The sequence below is a fragment of the Lithobates pipiens genome, unplaced genomic scaffold (assembly GCF_037356315.1).
Source record: "Lithobates pipiens isolate NorthernLeopardFrog02 unplaced genomic scaffold, aLitPip1_a1.2 Scaffold_24, whole genome shotgun sequence".
NCBI lineage: Eukaryota > Metazoa > Chordata > Amphibia > Anura > Ranidae > Lithobates > Lithobates pipiens.
Window position 1 is genome coordinate 23,528,306 of NW_027507786.1, and position 24,531 is coordinate 23,552,836.

General features: G+C 46.8%; 1 protein-coding gene across 15 annotated transcripts in view; it reads left to right on the forward strand.

The window, feature by feature from the left end:
* The window catches only part of LOC143929724 (hemicentin-1-like), a 419,992-nt gene that overhangs the window by 81,887 nt on the left and 313,574 nt on the right, over nt 1-24,531 (forward strand). The window contains exon 12 of one of the 15 annotated variants that reach the window (XM_077453695.1): nt 284-614. The exons of the other annotated variants lie outside the window; for them this stretch is intronic. Coding sequence (XP_077309821.1) covers nt 284-300 — 17 coding nt within the window. The 3' untranslated portion in view covers nt 301-614. Of the gene's footprint in view, nt 1-283; nt 615-24,531 lie in introns of those variants that run through there. 15 annotated transcript variants of the gene reach the window in all.

Consider the following 24,531-nt stretch of genomic DNA (forward strand, 5'->3'; position numbering starts at 1 on the left):
CACTTTTTATGGCAATAACTTGCATATTAGCCTTTACATTTTGCACTTTTGATTTTTCACGTTCGTGTCCACTAGACTTTAACGATGTTCACGCATTTGAACAAACTTTCTGCCTGTTCGCATGTTCTGCTGCGAACCGTAACGGGGGGTGTTAGGCTCATCCCTAATTATAAGTGTTTAGGTTTGGGTATATCAAATGTTTGTGTCAGGGCTGGCTTAGCCCTTCCTTCTCTGGGCTGGCTGCTCAGCTGTCGGCTAATTGCCAGCTCTCATCTCTCCACAGTTACCAGCTGTTCCTGATGATGCTCGTCTGACCTGCCTACTTAAAGCTGTCCAGCTCACTTCACCTCTGCCTTCGTTACATCACAAGAAACCATCTCCTGCCGTTCTGTTTGAAGACTGGCTGTGCTGACATCCCTTCTGGCTCCTTATCCTGCTTGCTGTTGTTCTACTTGGATCCCTGACTTCTGGCCTGGCTGACTACCCAATCTGGTTATTGAACTCTGGCCTGGCTGACTACTCGATCCAGTTACTGGACTGTGGATATGCTTTGACTAAGCTTTTTCTATTTACCTTTTTATTTTTATTTAATAAACAAGTGTGATTTCATTGTACTTCTGTCTCGGTCTGATTCATGGTTTCTGACAGTTTGCCAGCAACCACACGTGTTATCACAGTGCAGAGTCATTACAATACATATATTACCTATGAGGGGTCACCGGCAGGAGGAAGGAGGTCCTGATTCCTCTATATAGATCTTTATATCACTAGAGGGGTCACCAGCAGGAGGAAGGAGGTCCTGATTCCTCTATATAGATCTTTATATCACTAGAGGGGTCACCAGGAGGAGGAAGGAGGTCCTGATTCATCTATATAGATCTTTATATCACTAGAGGGGTCACCAGCAGGAGAAAGGAGGTCCAGATTCATCTATATAGATCTTTATATCACTAGAGGGGTCACCGGCAGGAGGAAGGAGGTCCCGATTCATCTATATAGATCTTTATATCACTAGAGGGGTCACCGGCAGGAGGAAGGAGGTCCCGATTCCTCTATATAGATCTTTATATCACTAGAGGGATCACCGGAGGGAGGAAGGAGGTCCTGATTCATCTATATAGATCTTTATATCACTAGAGGGGTCACCGGAGGGAGGAAGGAGGTCCTGATTCATCTATATAGATCTTTATATCACTAGAGGGGTCACCAGCAGGAGAAAGGAGGTCCTGATTCCTCTATATAGATCTTTATATCACTAGAGGGGTCACCAGGAGGAGGAAGGAGGTCCTGATTCCTCTATATAGATCTTTATATCACTAGAGGGGTCACCAGCAGAAGGAAGGAGGTCCTGATTCCTCTATATAGATCTTTATATCACTAGAGGGGTCACCAGCAGGAGAAAGGAGGTCCAGATTCATCTATATAGATCTTTATATCACTAGAGGGGTCACCGGCAGGAGGAAGGAGGTCCCGATTCATCTATATAGATCTTTATATCACTAGAGGGGTCACCGGCAGGAGGAAGGAGGTCCCGATTCCTCTATATAGATCTTTATATCACTAGAGGGGTCACCAGCAGGAGGAAGGAGGTCCTGATTCCTCTATATAGATCTTTATATCACTAGAGGGATCACTGGCAGGAGGAAGGAGGTCCCGATTCATCTATATAGATCTTTATATCACTAGAGGGGTCACCGGCAGGAGGAAGGAGGTCCCGATTCCTCTATATAGATCTTTATATCACTAGAGGGGTCACCGGCGGGAGGAAGGAGGTCCTGATTCCTCTATATAGATCTTTATATCACTAGAGGGGTCACCAGCAGGAGGAAGGAGGTCCTGATTCCTCTATATAGATCTTTATATCACTAGAGGGGTCACCAGCAGGAGGAAGGAGGTCCTGATTCCTCTATATAGATCTTTATATCACTAGAGGGATCACCGGCAGGAGGAAGGAGGTCCCGATTCCTCTATATAGATCTTTATATCACTAGAGGGGTCACCAGCAGGAGGAAGGAGGTCCTGATTCCTCTATATAGAGCTTTATAACACTAGAGGGGTCAGGGAGGAAGGAGGTCCCGATCCCTCTATATAGATCTTTATATCACTAGAGGGGTCACCGGCGGGAGGAAGGAGGTCCCGATTCCTCTATATAGATCTTTATATCACTAGAGGGGTCAGGGAGGAAGGAGGTCCCGATCCCTCTATATAGATCTTTATATCACTAGAGGGGTCACCGGCGGGAGGAAGGAGGTCCCGATTCCTCTATATAGATCTTTATATCACTAGAGGGGTCACCGGCAGGAGGAAGGAGGTCCCGATCCCTCTATATAGATCTTTATATCACTAGAGGGGTCACCGGCAGGAGGAAGGAGGTCCCGATTCCTCTATATAGATCTTTATATCACTAGAGGTGTCACCGTCAGGAGGAAGGAGGTCCCGATTCCTCTATATAGATCTTTATATCACTAGAGGGGTCACCGTCAGGAGGAAGGAGGTCCCGATTCCTCTATATAGAGGGGTCACCGGCAGGAGGAAGGAGGTCCTGATTCCTCTATATAGATCTTTATATCACTAGAGGGGTCACCAGCAGAAGGAAGGAGGTCCCGATTCCTCTATATAGATCTTTATATCACTAGAGGGGTCACCAGCAGGAGGAAGGAGGTCCTGATTCCTCTATATAGATCTTTATATCACTAGAGGGGTCACCGGCAGGAGATAGGAGGTCCTGATTCCTCTATATAGATCTTTATATCACTAGAGGGGTCACCGGCAGGAGGAAGGAGGTCCTGATTCCTCTATATAGATCTTTATATCACTAGAGGGGTCACCAGCAGGAGGAAGGAGGTCCTGATTCCTCTATATAGATCTTTATATCACTAGAGGGGTCACCGGCAGGAGGAAGGAGGTCCTGATTCCTCTATATAGATCTTTATATCACTAGAGGGGTCACCGGCAGGAGAAAGGAGGTCCTGATTCCTCTATATAGATCTTTATATCACTAGAGGGGTCACCAGCAGGAGGAAGGAGGTCCTGGTTCCTCTATATAGATCTTTATATCACTAGAGGGGTCACCAGCAGGAGGAAGGAGGTCCTGATTCCTCTATATAGATCTTTATATCACTAGAGGGGTCACCAGCAGGAGGAAGGAGGTCCTGATTCCTCTATATAGATCTTTATATCACTAGAGGGGTCACCGGCAGGAGGAAGGAGGTCCTGATTCCTCTATATAGATCTTTATATCACTAGAGGGGTCACCGGCAGGAGGAAGGAGGTCCTGATTCCTCTATATAGATCTTTATATCACTAGAGTGGTCACCGGCAGGAGAAAGGAGGTCCTGATTCCTCTATATAGATCTTTATATCACTAGAGGGGTCACCAGCAGGAGGAAGGAGGTCCTGATTCCTCTATATAGATCTTTATATCACTAGAGGGGTCACCGGCAGGAGGAAGGAGGTCCTGATTCCTCTATATAGATCTTTATATCACTAGAGGGGTCACCAGCGGGAGGAAGGAGGTCCTGATTCCTCTATATAGATCTTTATATCACTAGAGGGGTCACCAGCGGGAGGAAGGAGGTCCTGATTCCTCTATATAGATATTTATATCAGTAGAGGGGTCACCAGCAGGAGGAAGGAGGTCCTGATTCCTCTATATAGATCTTTATATCACTAGAGGGATCACCAGCAGGAGGAAGGAGGTCCTGATTCCTCTATATAGATCTTTATATCACTAGAGGGGTCACCAGCAGGAGGAAGGAGGTCCTGATTCCTCTATATAGATCTTTATATCACTAGAGGGGTCACCAGCGGGAGGAAGGAGGTCCTGATTCCTCTATATAGATCTTTATATCACTAGAGGGGTCACCAGCGGGAGGAAGGAGGTCCTGATTCCTCTATATAGATCTTTATATCACTAGAGGGATCACCAGCGGGAGGAAGGAGGTCCCGATTCCTCTATATAGATCTTTATATCACTAGAGGGGTCACCAGCAGGAGGAAGGAGGTCCCGATTCCTCTATATAGATCTTTATATCACTAGAGGGGTCAGGGAGGAAGGAGGTCCCGATCCCTCTATATAGATCTTTATATCACTAGAGGGGTCACCGGCGGGAGGAAGGAGGTCCCGATTCCTCTATATAGATCTTTATATCACTAGAGGGGTCACCGGCAGGAGGAAGGAGGTCCCGATCCCTCTATATAGATCTTTATATCACTAGAGGGGTCACCGGCAGGAGGAAGGAGGTCCCGATTCCTCTATATAGATCTTTATATCACTAGAGGTGTCACCGTCAGGAGGAAGGAGGTCCCGATTCCTCTATATAGATCTTTATATCACTAGAGGGGTCACCGTCAGGAGGAAGGAGGTCCCGATTCCTCTATATAGAGGGGTCACCGGCAGGAGGAAGGAGGTCCTGATTCCTCTATATAGATCTTTATATCACTAGAGGGGTCACCAGCAGAAGGAAGGAGGTCCTGATTCCTCTATATAGATCTTTATATCACTAGAGGGGTCACCGGCAGGAGGAAGGAGGTCCTGATTCCTCTATATAGATCTTTATATCACTAGAGGGGTCACCGGCAGGAGGAAGGAGGTCCTGATTCCTCTATATAGATCTTTATATCACTAGAGGGGTCACCGGCAGGAGGAAGGAGGTCCTGATTCCTCTATATAGATCTTTATATCACTAGAGGGGTCACCAGCAGGAGGAAGGAGGTCCTGATTCCTCTATATAGATCTTTATATCACTAGAGGGGTCACCGGCAGGAGGAAGGAGGTCCTGATTCCTCTATATAGATCTTTATATCACTAGAGGGGTCACCAGCAGGAGGAAGGAGGTCCTGATTCCTCTATATAGATCTTTATATCACTAGAGGGGTCACCGGCAGGAGGAAGGAGGTCCTGATTCCTCTATATAGATCTTTATATCACTAGAGGGGTCACCGGCAGGAGAAAGGAGGTCCTGATTCCTCTATATAGATCTTTATATCACTAGAGGGGTCACCAGCAGGAGGAAGGAGGTCCTGGTTCCTCTATATAGATCTTTATATCACTAGAGGGGTCACCAGCAGGAGGAAGGAGGTCCTGATTCCTCTATATAGATCTTTATATCACTAGAGGGGTCACCAGCAGGAGGAAGGAGGTCCTGATTCCTCTATATAGATCTTTATATCACTAGAGGGATCACCAGCAGGAGGAAGGAGGTCCTGATTCCTCTATATAGATCTTTATATCACTAGAGGGGTCACCAGCAGGAGGAAGGAGGTCCTGATTCCTCTATATAGATCTTTATATCACTAGAGGGGTCACCAGCGGGAGGAAGGAGGTCCTGATTCCTCTATATAGATCTTTATATCACTAGAGGGGTCACCAGCGGGAGGAAGGAGGTCCTGATTCCTCTATATAGATCTTTATATCACTAGAGGGATCACCAGCGGGAGGAAGGAGGTCCCGATTCCTCTATATAGATCTTTATATCACTAGAGGGGTCACCAGCTGGAGGAAGGAGGTCCGGATTCCTCTATATAGATCTTTATATCACTAGAGGGGTCACCGGCAGGAGGAAGGAGGTCCCGATTCCTCTATATAGATCTTTATATCACTAGAGGGGTCACCAGCAGGAGGAAGGAGGTCCCGATTCCTCTATATAGATCTTTATATCACTAGAGGGGTCACCAGCAGGAGGAAGGAGGTCCCGATTCCTCTATATAGATCTTTATATCACTAGAGGGGTCACCAGCAGGAGGAAGGAGGTCCCGATTCCTCTATATAGATCTTTATATCACTAGAGGGGTCACCAGCTGGAGGAAGGAGGTCCCGATTCCTCTATATAGATCTTTATATCACTAGAGGGGTCACCGGCAGGAGGAAGGAGGTCCCGATTCCTCTATATAGATCTTTATATCACTAGAGGGGTCACCAGCAGGAGGAAGGAGGTCCTGATTCCTCTATATAGATCTTTATATCACTAGAGGGGTCACCAGCAGGAGGAAGGAGGTCCTGATTCCTCTATATAGATCTTTATATCACTAGAGGGGTCACCGGCAGGAGGAAGGAGGTCCTGATTCCTCTATATAGATCTTTATATCACTAGAGGGGTCACCGGCAGGAGGAAGGAGGTCCTGATTCCTCTATATAGATCTTTATATCACTAGAGGGGTCACCAGCAGGAGGAAGGAGGTCCTGATTCCTCTATATAGATCTTTATATCACTAGAGGGGTCACCGGCAGGAGGAAGGAGGTCCCGATTCCTCTATATAGATCTTTATATCACTAGAGGGATCACCGGAGGGAGGAAGGAGGTCCTGATTCATCTATATAGATCTTTATATCACTAGAGGGGTCACCGGAGGGAGGAAGGAGGTCCTGATTCATCTATATAGATCTTTATATCACTAGAGGGGTCACCAGCAGGAGAAAGGAGGTCCTGATTCCTCTATATAGATCTTTATATCACTAGAGGGGTCACCAGGTGGAGGAAGGAGGTCCTGATTCCTCTATATAGATCTTTATATCACTAGAGGGGTCACCAGGAGGAGGAAGGAGGTCCTGATTCATCTATATAGATCTTTATATCACTAGAGGGGTCACCAGCAGGAGAAAGGAGGTCCAGATTCATCTATATAGATCTTTATATCACTAGAGGGGTCACCGGCAGGAGGAAGGAGGTCCCGATTCATCTATATAGATCTTTATATCACTAGAGGGGTCACCGGCAGGAGGAAGGAGGTCCCGATTCCTCTATATAGATCTTTATATCACTAGAGGGGTCACCAGCAGGAGGAAGGAGGTCCTGATTCCTCTATATAGATCTTTATATCACTAGAGGGATCACTGGCAGGAGGAAGGAGGTCCCGATTCATCTATATAGATCTTTATATCACTAGAGGGGTCACCGGCAGGAGGAAGGAGGTCCCGATTCCTCTATATAGATCTTTATATCACTAGAGGGGTCACCGGCGGGAGGAAGGAGGTCCTGATTCCTCTATATAGATCTTTATATCACTAGAGGGGTCACCAGCAGGAGGAAGGAGGTCCTGATTCCTCTATATAGATCTTTATATCACTAGAGGGGTCACCAGCAGGAGGAAGGAGGTCCTGATTCCTCTATATAGATCTTTATATCACTAGAGGGATCACCGGCAGGAGGAAGGAGGTCCCGATTCCTCTATATAGATCTTTATATCACTAGAGGGGTCACCAGCAGGAGGAAGGAGGTCCTGATTCCTCTATATAGAGCTTTATAACACTAGAGGGGTCAGGGAGGAAGGAGGTCCCGATCCCTCTATATAGATCTTTATATCACTAGAGGGGTCACCGGCGGGAGGAAGGAGGTCCCGATTCCTCTATATAGATCTTTATATCACTAGAGGGGTCAGGGAGGAAGGAGGTCCCGATCCCTCTATATAGATCTTTATATCACTAGAGGGGTCACCGGCGGGAGGAAGGAGGTCCCGATTCCTCTATATAGATCTTTATATCACTAGAGGGGTCACCGGCAGGAGGAAGGAGGTCCCGATCCCTCTATATAGATCTTTATATCACTAGAGGGGTCACCGGCAGGAGGAAGGAGGTCCCGATTCCTCTATATAGATCTTTATATCACTAGAGGTGTCACCGTCAGGAGGAAGGAGGTCCCGATTCCTCTATATAGATCTTTATATCACTAGAGGGGTCACCGTCAGGAGGAAGGAGGTCCCGATTCCTCTATATAGAGGGGTCACCGGCAGGAGGAAGGAGGTCCTGATTCCTCTATATAGATCTTTATATCACTAGAGGGGTCACCGGCAGGAGGAAGGAGGTCCAGATTCCTCTATATAGATCTTTATATCACTAGAGGGGTCACCAGCAGGAGGAAGGAGGTCCCGATTCCTCTATATAGATCTTTATATCACTAGAGGGGTCAGGGAGGAAGGAGGTCCCGATCCCTCTATATAGATCTTTATATCACTAGAGGGGTCACCGGCGGGAGGAAGGAGGTCCCGATTCCTCTATATAGATCTTTATATCACTAGAGGGGTCACCGGCAGGAGGAAGGAGGTCCCGATCCCTCTATATAGATCTTTATATCACTAGAGGGGTCACCGGCAGGAGGAAGGAGGTCCCGATTCCTCTATATAGATCTTTATATCACTAGAGGTGTCACCGTCAGGAGGAAGGAGGTCCCGATTCCTCTATATAGATCTTTATATCACTAGAGGGGTCACCGTCAGGAGGAAGGAGGTCCCGATTCCTCTATATAGAGGGGTCACCGGCAGGAGGAAGGAGGTCCTGATTCCTCTATATAGATCTTTATATCACTAGAGGGGTCACCAGCAGAAGGAAGGAGGTCCCGATTCCTCTATATAGATCTTTATATCACTAGAGGGGTCACCAGCAGGAGGAAGGAGGTCCTGATTCCTCTATATAGATCTTTATATCACTAGAGGGGTCACCGGCAGGAGGAAGGAGGTCCTGATTCCTCTATATAGATCTTTATATCACTAGAGGGGTCACCGGCAGGAGGAAGGAGGTCCTGATTCCTCTATATAGATCTTTATATCACTAGAGGGGTCACCAGCAGGAGGAAGGAGGTCCTGATTCCTCTATATAGATCTTTATATCTATCACTAGAGGGGTCACCGGCAGGAGGAAGGAGGTCCTGATTCCTCTATATAGATCTTTATATCACTAGAGGGGTCACCGGCAGGAGAAAGGAGGTCCTGATTCCTCTATATAGATCTTTATATCACTAGAGGGGTCACCAGCAGGAGGAAGGAGGTCCTGATTCCTCTATATAGATCTTTATATCACTAGAGGGGTCACCAGCAGGAGGAAGGAGGTCCTGATTCCTCTATATAGATCTTTATATCACTAGAGGGGTCACCGGCAGGAGGAAGGAGGTCCTGATTCCTCTATATAGATCTTTATATCACTAGAGGGGTCACCGGCAGGAGGAAGGAGGTCCTGATTCCTCTATATAGATCTTTATATCACTAGAGTGGTCACCGGCAGGAGAAAGGAGGTCCTGATTCCTCTATATAGATCTTTATATCACTAGAGGGGTCACCAGCAGGAGGAAGGAGGTCCTGATTCCTCTATATAGATCTTTATATCACTAGAGGGGTCACCAGCAGGAGGAAGGAGGTCCTGATTCCTCTATATAGATCTTTATATCACTAGAGGGGTCACCGGCAGGAGGAAGGAGGTCCTGATTCCTCTATATAGATATTTATATCAGTAGAGGGGTCACCAGCAGGAGGAAGGAGGTCCTGATTCCTCTATATAGATCTTTATATCACTAGAGGGGTCACCAGCAGGAGGAAGGAGGTCCTGATTCCTCTATATAGATCTTTATATCACTAGAGGGGTCACCAGCGGGAGGAAGGAGGTCCTGATTCCTCTATATAGATCTTTATATCACTAGAGGGGTCACCAGCGGGAGGAAGGAGGTCCTGATTCCTCTATATAGATCTTTATATCACTAGAGGGATCACCAGCGGGAGGAAGGAGGTCCCGATTCCTCTATATAGATCTTTATATCACTAGAGGGGTCACCAGCAGGAGGAAGGAGGTCCCGATTCCTCTATATAGATCTTTATATCACTAGAGGGGTCAGGGAGGAAGGAGGTCCCGATCCCTCTATATAGATCTTTATATCACTAGAGGGGTCACCGGCGGGAGGAAGGAGGTCCCGATTCCTCTATATAGATCTTTATATCACTAGAGGGGTCACCGGCAGGAGGAAGGAGGTCCCGATCCCTCTATATAGATCTTTATATCACTAGAGGGGTCACCGGCAGGAGGAAGGAGGTCCCGATTCCTCTATATAGATCTTTATATCACTAGAGGTGTCACCGTCAGGAGGAAGGAGGTCCCGATTCCTCTATATAGATCTTTATATCACTAGAGGGGTCACCGTCAGGAGGAAGGAGGTCCCGATTCCTCTATATAGAGGGGTCACCGGCAGGAGGAAGGAGGTCCTGATTCCTCTATATAGATCTTTATATCACTAGAGGGGTCACCAGCAGAAGGAAGGAGGTCCTGATTCCTCTATATAGATCTTTATATCACTAGAGGGGTCACCAGCAGGAGGAAGGAGGTCCTGATTCCTCTATATAGATCTTTATATCACTAGAGGGGTCACCGGCAGGAGGAAGGAGGTCCTGATTCCTCTATATAGATCTTTATATCACTAGAGGGGTCACCGGCAGGAGGAAGGAGGTCCTGATTCCTCTATATAGATCTTTATATCACTAGAGGGGTCACCGGCAGGAGGAAGGAGGTCCTGATTCCTCTATATAGATCTTTATATCACTAGAGGGGTCACCGGCAGGAGGAAGGAGGTCCTGATTCCTCTATATAGATCTTTATATCACTAGAGGGGTCACCGGCAGGAGAAAGGAGGTCCTGATTCCTCTATATAGATCTTTATATCACTAGAGGGGTCACCAGCAGGAGGAAGGAGGTCCTGGTTCCTCTATATAGATCTTTATATCACTAGAGGGGTCACCAGCAGGAGGAAGGAGGTCCTGATTCCTCTATATAGATCTTTATATCACTAGAGGGGTCACCAGCAGGAGGAAGGAGGTCCTGATTCCTCTATATAAATCTTTATATCACTAGAGGGATCACCAGCAGGAGGAAGGAGGTCCTGATTCCTCTATATAGATCTTTATATCACTAGAGGGGTCACCAGCAGGAGGAAGGAGGTCCTGATTCCTCTATATAGACCTTTATATCACTAGAGGGGTCACCAGCGGGAGGAAGGAGGTCCTGATTCCTCTATATAGATCTTTATATCACTAGAGGGGTCACCAGCGGGAGGAAGGAGGTCCTGATTCCTCTATATAGATCTTTATATCACTAGAGGGGTCACCAGCGGGAGGAAGGAGGTCCCGATTCCTCTATATAGATCTTCATATCACTAGAGGGGTCACCAGCTGGAGGAAGGAGGTCCTGATTCCTCTATATAGATCTTTATATCACTAGAGGGGTCACCGGCAGGAGGAAGGAGGTCCTGATTCCTCTATATAGATCTTTATATCACTAGAGGGGTCACCAGCAGGAGGAAGGAGGTCCTGATTCCTCTATATAGATCTTTATATCACTAGAGGGGTCACCAGCAGGAGGAAGGAGGTCCTGATTCCTCTATATAGATCTTTATATCACTAGAGGGGTCACCGGCAGGAGGAAGGAGGTCCTGATTCCTCTATATAGATCTTTATATCACTAGAGGGGTCACCGGCAGGAGAAAGGAGGTCCTGATTCCTCTATATAGATCTTTATATCACTAGAGGGGTCACCAGCAGGAGGAAGGAGGTCCTCGTTCCTCTATATAGATCTTTATATCACTAGAGGGGTCACCAGCAGGAGGAAGGAGGTCCTGATTCCTCTATATAGATCTTTATATCACTAGAGGGGTCACCAGCAGGAGGAAGGAGGTCCTGATTCCTCTATATAGATCTTTATATCACTAGAGGGATCACCAGCAGGAGGAAGGAGGTCCTGATTCCTCTATATAGATCTTTATATCACTAGAGGGGTCACCAGCAGGAGGAAGGAGGTCCTGATTCCTCTATATAGATCTTTATATCACTAGAGGGGTCACCAGCGGGAGGAAGGAGGTCCTGATTCCTCTATATAGATCTTTATATCACTAGAGGGGTCACCAGCGGGAGGAAGGAGGTCCTGATTCCTCTATATAGATCTTTATATCACTAGAGGGGTCACCAGCGGGAGGAAGGAGGTCCCGATTCCTCTATATAGATCTTCATATCACTAGAGGGGTCACCAGCTGGAGGAAGGAGGTCCTGATTCCTCTATATAGATCTTTATATCACTAGAGGGGTCACCGGCAGGAGGAAGGAGGTCCTGATTCCTCTATATAGATCTTTATATCACTAGAGGGGTCACCAGCAGGAGGAAGGAGGTCCTGATTCCTCTATATAGATCTTTATATCACTAGAGGGGTCACCAGCAGGAGGAAGGAGGTCCTGATTCCTCTATATAGATCTTTATATCACTAGAGGGGTCACCGGCAGGAGGAAGGAGGTCCCGATTCCTCTATATAGATCTTTATATCACTAGAGGGGTCACCAGCAGGAGGAAGGAGGTCCCGATTCCTCTATATAGATCTTTATATCACTAGAGGGGTCACCAGCAGGAGGAAGGAGGTCCCGATTCCTCTATATAGATCTTCATATCACTAGAGGGGTCACCAGCTGGAGGAAGGAGGTCCTGATTCCTCTATATAGATCTTTATATCACTAGAGGGGTCACCGGCAGGAGGAAGGAGGTCCTGATTCCTCTATATAGATCTTTATATCACTAGAGGGGTCACCAGCAGGAGGAAGGAGGTCCTGATTCCTCTATATAGATCTTTATATCACTAGAGGGGTCACCAGCAGGAGGAAGGAGGTCCTGATTCCTCTATATAGATCTTTATATCACTAGAGGGATCACCGGCAGGAGGAAGGAGGTCCCGATTCCTCTATATAGATCTTTATATCACTAGAGGGGTCACCAGCAGGAGGAAGGAGGTCCTGATTCCTCTATATAGAGCTTTATAACACTAGAGGGGTCAGGGAGGAAGGAGGTCCCGATCCCTCTATATAGATCTTTATATCACTAGAGGGGTCACCGGCGGGAGGAAGGAGGTCCCGATTCCTCTATATAGATCTTTATATCACTAGAGGGGTCAGGGAGGAAGGAGGTCCCGATCCCTCTATATAGATCTTTATATCACTAGAGGGGTCACCGGCGGGAGGAAGGAGGTCCCGATTCCTCTATATAGATCTTTATATCACTAGAGGGGTCACCGGCAGGAGGAAGGAGGTCCCGATCCCTCTATATAGATCTTTATATCACTAGAGGGGTCACCGGCAGGAGGAAGGAGGTCCCGATTCCTCTATATAGATCTTTATATCACTAGAGGTGTCACCGTCAGGAGGAAGGAGGTCCCGATTCCTCTATATAGATCTTTATATCACTAGAGGGGTCACCGTCAGGAGGAAGGAGGTCCCGATTCCTCTATATAGAGGGGTCACCGGCAGGAGGAAGGAGGTCCTGATTCCTCTATATAGATCTTTATATCACTAGAGGGGTCACCAGCAGAAGGAAGGAGGTCCCGATTCCTCTATATAGATCTTTATATCACTAGAGGGGTCACCAGCAGGAGGAAGGAGGTCCTGATTCCTCTATATAGATCTTTATATCACTAGAGGGGTCACCGGCAGGAGATAGGAGGTCCTGATTCCTCTATATAGATCTTTATATCACTAGAGGGGTCACCGGCAGGAGGAAGGAGGTCCTGATTCCTCTATATAGATCTTTATATCACTAGAGGGGTCACCAGCAGGAGGAAGGAGGTCCTGATTCCTCTATATAGATCTTTATATCACTAGAGGGGTCACCGGCAGGAGGAAGGAGGTCCTGATTCCTCTATATAGATCTTTATATCACTAGAGGGGTCACCGGCAGGAGAAAGGAGGTCCTGATTCCTCTATATAGATCTTTATATCACTAGAGGGGTCACCAGCAGGAGGAAGGAGGTCCTGGTTCCTCTATATAGATCTTTATATCACTAGAGGGGTCACCAGCAGGAGGAAGGAGGTCCTGATTCCTCTATATAGATCTTTATATCACTAGAGGGGTCACCAGCAGGAGGAAGGAGGTCCTGATTCCTCTATATAGATCTTTATATCACTAGAGGGGTCACCGGCAGGAGGAAGGAGGTCCTGATTCCTCTATATAGATCTTTATATCACTAGAGGGGTCACCGGCAGGAGGAAGGAGGTCCTGATTCCTCTATATAGATCTTTATATCACTAGAGTGGTCACCGGCAGGAGAAAGGAGGTCCTGATTCCTCTATATAGATCTTTATATCACTAGAGGGGTCACCAGCGGGAGGAAGGAGGTCCTGATTCCTCTATATAGATCTTTATATCACTAGAGGGGTCACCAGCAGGAGGAAGGAGGTCCTGATTCCTCTATATAGATCTTTATATCACTAGAGGGGTCACCGGCAGGAGGAAGGAGGTCCTGATTCCTCTATATAGATCTTTATATCACTAGAGGGGTCACCAGCGGGAGGAAGGAGGTCCTGATTCCTCTATATAGATCTTTATATCACTAGAGGGGTCATCAGCGGGAGGAAGGAGGTCCTGATTCCTCTATATAGATATTTATATCAGTAGAGGGGTCACCAGCAGGAGGAAGGAGGTCCTGATTCCTCTATATAGATCTTTATATCACTAGAGGGATCACCAGCAGGAGGAAGGAGGTCCTGATTCCTCTATATAGATCTTTATATCACTAGAGGGGTCACCAGCGGGAGGAAGGAGGTCCTGATTCCTCTATATAGATCTTTATATCACTAGAGGGATCACCAGCGGGAGGAAGGAGGTCCCGATTCCTCTATATAGATCTTTATATCACTAGAGGGGTCACCAGCAGGAGGAAGGAGGTCCCGATTCCTCTATATAGATCTTTATATCACTAGAGGGGTCAGGGAGGAAGGAGGTCCCGATCCCTCTATATAGATCTTTATATCACTAGAGGGGTCACCGGCGGGAGGAAGGAGGTCCCGATTCCTCTATATAGATCTTTATATCACTAGAGGGGTCACCGGCAGGAGGAAGGAGGTCCCGATCCCTCTATATAGATCTTTATATCACTAGAGGGGTCACCGGCAGGAGGAAGGAGGTCCCGATTCCTCTATATAGATCTTTATATCACTAGAGGTGTCACCGTCAGGAGGAAGGAGGTCCCGATTCCTCTATATAGATCTTTATATCACTAGAGGGGTCACCGTCAGGAGGAAGGAGGTCCCGATTCCTCTATATAGAGGGGTCACCGGCAGGAGGAAGGAGGTCCTGATTCCTCTATATAGATCTTTATATCACTAGAGGGGTCACCAGCAGAAGGAAGGAGGTCCTGATTCCTCTATATAGATCTTTATATCACTAGAGGGGTCACCGGCAGGAGGAAGGAGGTCCTGATTCCTCTATATAGATCTTTATATCACTAGAGGGGTCACCGGCAGGAGGAAGGAGGTCCTGATTCCTCTATATAGATCTTTATATCACTAGAGGGGTCACCGGCAGGAGGAAGGAGGTCCTGATTCCTCTATATAGATCTTTATATCACTAGAGGGGTCACCAGCAGGAGGAAGGAGGTCCTGATTCCTCTATATAGATCTTTATATCACTAGAGGGGTCACCGGCAGGAGGAAGGAGGTCCTGATTCCTCTATATAGATCTTTATATCACTAGAGGGGTCACCGGCAGGAGAAAGGAGGTCCTGATTCCTCTATATAGATCTTTATATCACTAGAGGGGTCACCAGCAGGAGGAAGGAGGTCCTGGTTCCTCTATATAGATCTTTATATCACTAGAGGGGTCACCAGCAGGAGGAAGGAGGTCCTGATTCCTCTATATAGATCTTTATATCACTAGAGGGGTCACCAGCAGGAGGAAGGAGGTCCTGATTCCTCTATATAGATCTTTATATCACTAGAGGGATCACCAGCAGGAGGAAGGAGGTCCTGATTCCTCTATATAGATCTTTATATCACTAGAGGGGTCACCAGCAGGAGGAAGGAGGTCCTGATTCCTCTATATAGATCTTTATATCACTAGAGGGGTCACCAGCGGGAGGAAGGAGGTCCTGATTCCTCTATATAGATCTTTATATCACTAGAGGGGTCACCAGCGGGAGGAAGGAGGTCCTGATTCCTCTATATAGATCTTTATATCACTAGAGGGATCACCAGCGGGAGGAAGGAGGTCCCGATTCCTCTATATAGATCTTTATATCACTAGAGGGGTCACCAGCTGGAGGAAGGAGGTCCGGATTCCTCTATATAGATCTTTATATCACTAGAGGGGTCACCGGCAGGAGGAAGGAGGTCCCGATTCCTCTATATAGATCTTTATATCACTAGAGGGGTCACCAGCAGGAGGAAGGAGGTCCCGATTCCTCTATATAGATCTTTATATCACTAGAGGGGTCACCAGCAGGAGGAAGGAGGTCCCGATTCCTCTATATAGATCTTTATATCACTAGAGGGGTCACCAGCAGGAGGAAGGAGGTCCCGATTCCTCTATATAGATCTTTATATCACTAGAGGGGTCACCAGCTGGAGGAAGGAGGTCCCGATTCCTCTATATAGATCTTTATATCACTAGAGGGGTCACCGGCAGGAGGAAGGAGGTCCCGATTCCTCTATATAGATCTTTATATCACTAGAGGGGTCACCAGCAGGAGGAAGGAGGTCCTGATTCCTCTATATAGATCTTTATATCACTAGAGGGGTCACCAGCAGGAGGAAGGAGGTCCTGATTCCTCTATATAGATCTTTATATCACTAGAGGGGTCACCGGCAGGAGGAAGGAGGTCCTGATTCCTCTATATAGATCTTTATATCACTAGAGGGGTCACCGGCAGGAGGAAGGAGGTCCTGATTCCTCTATATAGATCTTTATATCACTAGAGGGGTCACCAGCAGGAGGAAGGAGGTCCTGATTCCTCTATATAGATCTTTATATCACTAGAGGGGTCACCGGCAGGAGGAAGGAGGTCCCGATTCCTCTATATAGATCTTTATATCACTAGAGGGATCACCGGAGGGAGGAAGGAGGTCCTGATTCATCTATATAGATCTTTATATCACTAGAGGGGTCACCGGAGGGAGGAAGGAGGTCCTGATTCATCTATATAGATCTTTATATCACTAGAGGGGTCACCAGCAGGAGAAAGGAGGTCCTGATTCCTCTATATAGATCTTTATATCACTAGAGGGGTCACCAGGAGGAGGAAGGAGGTCCTGATTCATCTATATAGATCTTTATATCACTAGAGGGGTCACCAGCAGGAGAAAGGAGGTCCAGATTCATCTATATAGATCTTTATATCACTAGAGGGGTCACCGGCAGGAGGAAGGAGGTCCCGATTCATCTATATAGATCTTTATATCACTAGAGGGGTCACCGGCAGGAGGAAGGAGGTCCCGATTCCTCTATATAGATCTTTATATCACTAGAGGGGTCACCAGCAGGAGGAAGGAGGTCCTGATTCCTCTATATAGATCTTTATATCACTAGAGGGATCACTGGCAGGAGGAAGGAGGTCCCGATTCATCTATATAGATCTTTATATCACTAGAGGGGTCACCGGCAGGAGGAAGGAGGTCCCGATTCCTCTATATAGATCTTTATATCACTAGAGGGGTCACCGGCGGGAGGAAGGAGGTCCTGATTCCTCTATATAGATCTTTATATCACTAGAGGGGTCACCAGCAGGAGGAAGGAGGTCCTGATTCCTCTATATAGATCTTTATATCACTAGAGGGGTCACCAGCAGGAGGAAGGAGGTCCTGATTCCTCTATATAGATCTTTATATCACTAGAGGGATCACCGGCAGGAGGAAGGAGGTCCCGATTCCTCTATATAGATCTTTATATCACTAGAGGGGTCACCAGCAGGAGGAAGGAGGTCCTGATTCCTCTATATAGAGCTTTATAACACTAGAGGGGTCAGGGAGGAAGGAGGTCCCGATCCCTCTATATAGATCTTTATATCACTAGAGGGGTCACCGGCGGGAGGAAGGAGGTCCCGATTCCTCTATATAGATCTTTATATCACTAGAGGGGTCAGGGAGGAAGGAGGTCCCGATCCCTCTATATAGATCTTTATATCACTAGAGGGGTCACCGGCGGGAGGAAGGAGGTCCCGATTCCTCTATATAGATCTTTATATCACTAGAGGGGTCACCGGCAGGAGGAAGGAGGTCCCGATCCCTCTATATAGATCTTTATATCACTAGAGGGGTCACCGGCAGGAGGAAGGAGGTCCCGATTCCTCTATATAGATCTTTATATCACTAGAGGTGTCACCGTCAGGAGGAAGGAGGTCCCGATTCCTCTATATAGATCTTTATATCACTAGAGGGGTCACCGTCAGGAGGAAGGAGGTCCCGATTCCTCTATATAGAGGGGTCACCGGCAGGAGGAAGGAGGTCCTGATTCCTCTATATAGATCTTTATATCACTAGAGGGGTCACCAGCAGGAGGAAGGAGGTCCCGATTCCTCTATATAGATCTTTATATCACTAGAGGGGTCAGGGAGGAAGGAGGTCCCGATCCCTCTATATAGATCTTTATATCACTAGAGGGGTCACCGGCGGGAGGAAGGAGGTCCCGATTCCTCTATATAGATCTTTATATCACTAGAGGGGTCACCGGCAGGAGGAAGGAGGTCCCGATCCCTCTATATAGATCTTTATATCACTAGAGGGGTCACCGGCAGGAGGAAGGAGGTCCCGATTCCTCTATATAGATCTTTATATCACTAGAGGTGTCACCGTCAGGAGGAAGGAGGTCCCGATTCCTCTATATAGATCTTTATATCACTAGAGGGGTCACCGTCAGGAGGAAGGAGGTCCCGATTCCTCTATATAGAGGGGTCACCGGCAGGAGGAAGGAGGTCCTGATTCCTCTATATAGATCTTTATATCACTAGAGGGGTCACCAGCAGAAGGAAGGAGGTCCCGATTCCTCTATATAGATCTTTATATCACTAGAGGGGTCACCAGCAGGAGGAAGGAGGTCCTGATTCCTCTATATAGATCTTTATATCACTAGAGGGGTCACCGGCAGGAGGAAGGAGGTCCTGATTCCTCTATATAGATCTTTATATCACTAGAGGGGTCACCGGCAGGAGGAAGGAGGTCCTGATTCCTCTATATAGATCTTTATATCACTAGAGGGGTCACCAGCAGGAGGAAGGAGGTCCTGATTCCTCTATATAGATCTTTATATCTATCACTAGAGGGGTCACCGGCAGGAGGAAGGAGGTCCTGATTCCTCTATATAGATCTTTATATCACTAGAGGGGTCACCGGCAGGAGAAAGGAGGTCCTGATTCCTCTATATAGATCTTTATATCACTAGAGGGGTCACCAGCAGGAGGAAGGAGGTCCTGATTCCTCTATATAGATCTTTATATCACTAGAGGGGTCACCAGCAGGAGGAAGGAGGTCCTGATTCCTCTATATAGATCTTTATATCACTAGAGGGGTCACCGGCAGGAGGAAGGAGGTCCTGATTCCTCTATATAGATCTTTATATCACTAGAGGGGTCACCGGCAGGAGGAAGGAGGTCCTGATTCCTCTATATAGATCTTTATATCACTAGAGTGGTCACCGGCAGGAGAAAGGAGGTCCTGATTCCTCTATATAGATCTTTATATCACTAGAGGGGTCACCAGCAGGAGGAAGGAGGTCCTGATTCCTCTATATAGATCTTTATATCACTAGAGGGGTCACCAGCAGGAGGAAGGAGGTCCTGATTCCTCTATATAGATCTTTATATCACTAGAGGGGTCACCGGCAGGAGGAAGGAGGTCCTGATTCCTCTATATAGATATTTATATCAGTAGAGGGGTCACCAGCAGGAGGAAGGAGGTCCTGATTCCTCTATATAGATCTTTATATCACTAGAGGGGTCACCAGCAGGAGGAAGGAGGTCCTGATTCCTCTATATAGATCTTTATATCACTAGAGGGGTCACCAGCGGGAGGAAGGAGGTCCTGATTCCTCTATATAGATCTTTATATCACTAGAGGGGTCACCAGCGGGAGGAAGGAGGTCCTGATTCCTCTATATAGATCTTTATATCACTAGAGGGATCACCAGCGGGAGGAAGGAGGTCCCGATTCCTCTATATAGATCTTTATATCACTAGAGGGGTCACCAGCAGGAGGAAGGAGGTCCCGATTCCTCTATATAGATCTTTATATCACTAGAGGGGTCAGGGAGGAAGGAGGTCCCGATCCCTCTATATAGATCTTTATATCACTAGAGGGGTCACCGGCGGGAGGAAGGAGGTCCCGATTCCTCTATATAGATCTTTATATCACTAGAGGGGTCACCGGCAGGAGGAAGGAGGTCCCGATCCCTCTATATAGATCTTTATATCACTAGAGGGGTCACCGGCAGGAGGAAGGAGGTCCCGATTCCTCTATATAGATCTTTATATCACTAGAGGTGTCACCGTCAGGAGGAAGGAGGTCCCGATTCCTCTATATAGATCTTTATATCACTAGAGGGGTCACCGTCAGGAGGAAGGAGGTCCCGATTCCTCTATATAGAGGGGTCACCGGCAGGAGGAAGGAGGTCCTGATTCCTCTATATAGATCTTTATATCACTAGAGGGGTCACCAGCAGAAGGAAGGAGGTCCTGATTCCTCTATATAGATCTTTATATCACTAGAGGGGTCACCAGCAGGAGGAAGGAGGTCCTGATTCCTCTATATAGATCTTTATATCACTAGAGGGGTCACCGGCAGGAGGAAGGAGGTCCTGATTCCTCTATATAGATCTTTATATCACTAGAGGGGTCACCGGCAGGAGGAAGGAGGTCCTGATTCCTCTATATAGATCTTTATATCACTAGAGGGGTCACCAGCAGGAGGAAGGAGGTCCTGATTCCTCTATATAGATCTTTATATCACTAGAGGGGTCACCGGCAGGAGGAAGGAGGTCCTGGTTCCTCTATATAGATCTTTATATCACTAGAGGGGTCACCAGCAGGAGGAAGGAGGTCCTGATTCCTCTATATAGATCTTTATATCACTAGAGGGGTCACCAGCAGGAGGAAGGAGGTCCTGGTTCCTCTATATAGATCTTTATATCACTAGAGGGGTCACCAGCAGGAGGAAGGAGGTCCTGATTCCTCTATATAGATCTTTATATCACTAGAGGGGTCACCAGCAGGAGGAAGGAGGTCCTGATTCCTCTATATAGATCTTTATATCACTAGAGGGATCACCAGCAGGAGGAAGGAGGTCCTGATTCCTCTATATAGATCTTTATATCACTAGAGGGGTCACCAGCAGGAGGAAGGAGGTCCTGATTCCTCTATATAGATCTTTATATCACTAGAGGGGTCACCAGCGGGAGGAAGGAGGTCCTGATTCCTCTATATAGATCTTTATATCACTAGAGGGGTCACCAGCGGGAGGAAGGAGGTCCTGATTCCTCTATATAGATCTTTATATCACTAGAGGGGTCACCAGCGGGAGGAAGGAGGTCCCGATTCCTCTATATAGATCTTCATATCACTAGAGGGGTCACCAGCTGGAGGAAGGAGGTCCCGATTCCTCTATATAGATCTTTATATCACTAGAGGGGTCACCGGCAGGAGGAAGGAGGTCCTGATTCCTCTATATAGATCTTTATATCACTAGAGGGGTCACCAGCAGGAGGAAGGAGGTCCTGATTCCTCTATATAGATCTTTATATCACTAGAGGGGTCACCAGCAGGAGGAAGGAGGTCCTGATTCCTCTATATAGATCTTTATATCACTAGAGGGGTCACCAGCAGGAGGAAGGAGGTCCTGATTCCTCTATATAGATCTTTATATCACTAGAGGGGTCACCAGCAGGAGGAAGGAGGTCCCGATTCCTCTATATAGATCTTTATATCACTAGAGGGGTCACCAGCAGGAGGAAGGAGGTCCCGATTCCTCTATATATATCTTTATATCACTAGAGGGGTCACCAGCAGGAGGAAGGAGGTCCTGATTCCTCTATATAGATCTTTATATCACTAGAGGGGTCACCAGCTGGAGGAAGGAGGTCCTGATTCCTCTATATAGATCTTTATATCACTAGAGGGGTCACCGGCAGGAGGAAGGAGGTCCTGATTCCTCTATATAGATCTTTATATCACTAGAGGGGTCACCAGCAGGAGGAAGGAGGTCCTGATTCCTCTATATAGATCTTTATATCACTAGAGGGGTCACCAGCAGGAGGAAGGAGGTCCTGATTCCTCTATATAGATCTTTATATCACTAGAGGGGTCACCGGCAGGAGGAAGGAGGTCCTGATTCCTCTATATAGATCTTTATATCACTAGAGGGGTCACCAGCAGGAGGAAGGAGGTCCTGATTCCTCTATATAGATCTTTATATCACTAGAGGGGTCACCGGCAGGAGGAAGGAGGTCCTGATTCCTCTATATAGATCTTTATATCACTAGAGGGGTCACCAGCAGGAGGAAGGAGGTCCTGATTCCTCTATATAGATCTTTATATCACTAGAGGGGTCACACTCACTGCTTCTCCTATTCCTGCATGCTCAGAGAAGGGTCTGATATAGACTTTTATGGGGAACCCTTTACCTTTTTTTTTCTTACTGACATCACTGACTTTGTATGCCCCTGTCCAATAGTTAGTGATGTCACATCTGATGTCCCGCCCACTTTGTGTTCAAACAGAAGCAAGTCAGTAAAATGTCATTTAGCAGTAATTTTCATTTTCTAAATGTCACTTTTTCTGTTGTACATTCCTCTAGCTGCCATCTGTCCCTGACTAAGAGGGGCTGTCCTTCTTCTGGAATAAAGCCCCCCCCCCCCTGTCCCTCCTTATCTGCCCCTCATATTGGTCTGTTGTATATACCTGTAGATAAAATGGGCCATTAATTATAGAGAGCGTTTTACAGTGCTAAACTTTTCATGAGATTTCTAAATCATTATGTATGTAAATCTTAAAAGTCGTTATAAAGAAATTGCAGCAATGACAAAACTTGTGAGTTTAACCAAATATAATGCACCAAATCCAAAAATGTCCTATATTGCAGCTTACCAATCATTCAATTTTCTTTCATTTTGGATGGAGTAAGGAATGGAGTAACACCGGTCAGATCTTTTTGTCCCATTGGGGAGATTTCCTTTCACTTCCTGTCCCATAGCCAAAACAGGGAGTGAGAGGAAATCCCGGAAAAGTCAGGGAATCCCTTAGAACTTGTGTCCCCATTGGAGGATTTCCCTTCTATTACTTTTCTGGGGATGTCAGGGCTGGACTCAGTCTTTCCTTCTCAGAGCTCAGGCTGCTTAGCTGTCAGTTAATTGCCCGTAGGGATGAGCCGAACACCCCCTGGTTCAGTTCGCGAAAAAAAGTTTGTGCGAACACGTGAACACTGTTAAAGTCTATGGGACGCGAACATGAAAAATCAAAAGTGCTAATTTTAAAGGCTAATATGCAAGTTATTGTCATAAAACTGAAAATTGTATCATACTTACCATAATTTTCCTTTCCTGGTGCCAATCCATAGCAGCATACATGTGATAGAGCTCCGCCTCTACTCCGCCTTCAGGACTAGTGAATAGCATAATTTAAAGGCCATTGTCCCTCCCCTAACATTCTTTGTAATATAGAATACCGAGGGTGGGAGCGTGTGCCGCCATGGATTGGCACCAGGAAAGGAAAATTACGGTAAGTATGATACAATTTTACGTTTTCCTGGTGCCTCCATGGCAGCATACATGTGATAAATAACTAGCTCACACGGGTGGGTTTAATGCTTTAATGAAAAAAATCTTTTAATCAGATACAGACATAGCAGCACGAAGTGCTCTTCTCTCAAACTCTGCGGTCGTAAGAGCTCCGGATCAACATGATAATGTTTGAGGAACGTGTGTCGAGAAGACTAAGTTTCCCTGCATATTGTTTCCAAAGAAACGTTAGCCCTCGCTGCCCAAGAAGCTGATACCGCTCTTGTTGAATGAGCATTCACCTGAGCCGGAGGTTCCAACTTCTTCACCCTGTATGCCTTCTGAATTAGCTTGAAAACCCAGGATGCCAAGGTTCTGGTAGGAGCTTCCTTCCCTCTATTTTTGCCCCATGGGACGATGAGTAATCTTTCAGAATTCCTGAAACTTGCTGTGTCTTCCAAGTAGGCCCTGAGGACTTCGGATATGTCCAACTCGTGACAGGAGTTTGATTATGAGTCCATGAAAACTGGTAATGCCCATGGCTCTCACAGGTTTGCCGTTGAGGTGACCTTAGGCATAAACCCTCTGAGAGTGTTTGAGTGGAGCTCCGAAATCCTCCTGCCAGATGTAATGGCCAATAGAAAAGTTGTTTTAAAAGTTAAATTCCAAATTGAAACTTCTTCAACCGGCACAAATGGATAAGTATATAGAACTTCCAGTACTAAAGGCAGATCCCACTTTGGGAAGGAACGTCTGGATGGAGGATGCATCTTCAATACTCCCCTGAGGAACGTAACCACTAGAGGGTCTTCTGCCCACTTGGTGTTGGTTGCTGCAGAAATTGCGGACACTTGTACCTTGAGGGAACTCTGGCTGAACCCGAAATCAAGATCAGTTTGCAGGAAACTTAGCACATCAGCAGTGGAAGGAGAGATAGGATCAAATCCTTTCCCTGTGGCATAGGATAAGAACTTGTCCCAAATTCTTGCATAGATTGTGTTGGTTGTAGGCTTTCTAGCTTTCAACAGGGTGGATATGACCTCTAGGGAACAGCCCAACGATTCAAACCTCCTCCTTTCAACTTCCATACACGAAGATCCAGCTTCTGTGGGTCTGGATGGGCCGACCTGCCCTGGGTCAACAACTGTGGGAAGGGGGGAAGTCTGATCAGAGGATCCACACTGAGGTGCATGGCTAGTGGAAACCACGGTCTCTTCGGGAAATAGGGTAGCACTGCTAGCACTTGGACTGGTTCATTCAGGAGTCTGAGGAGAAAA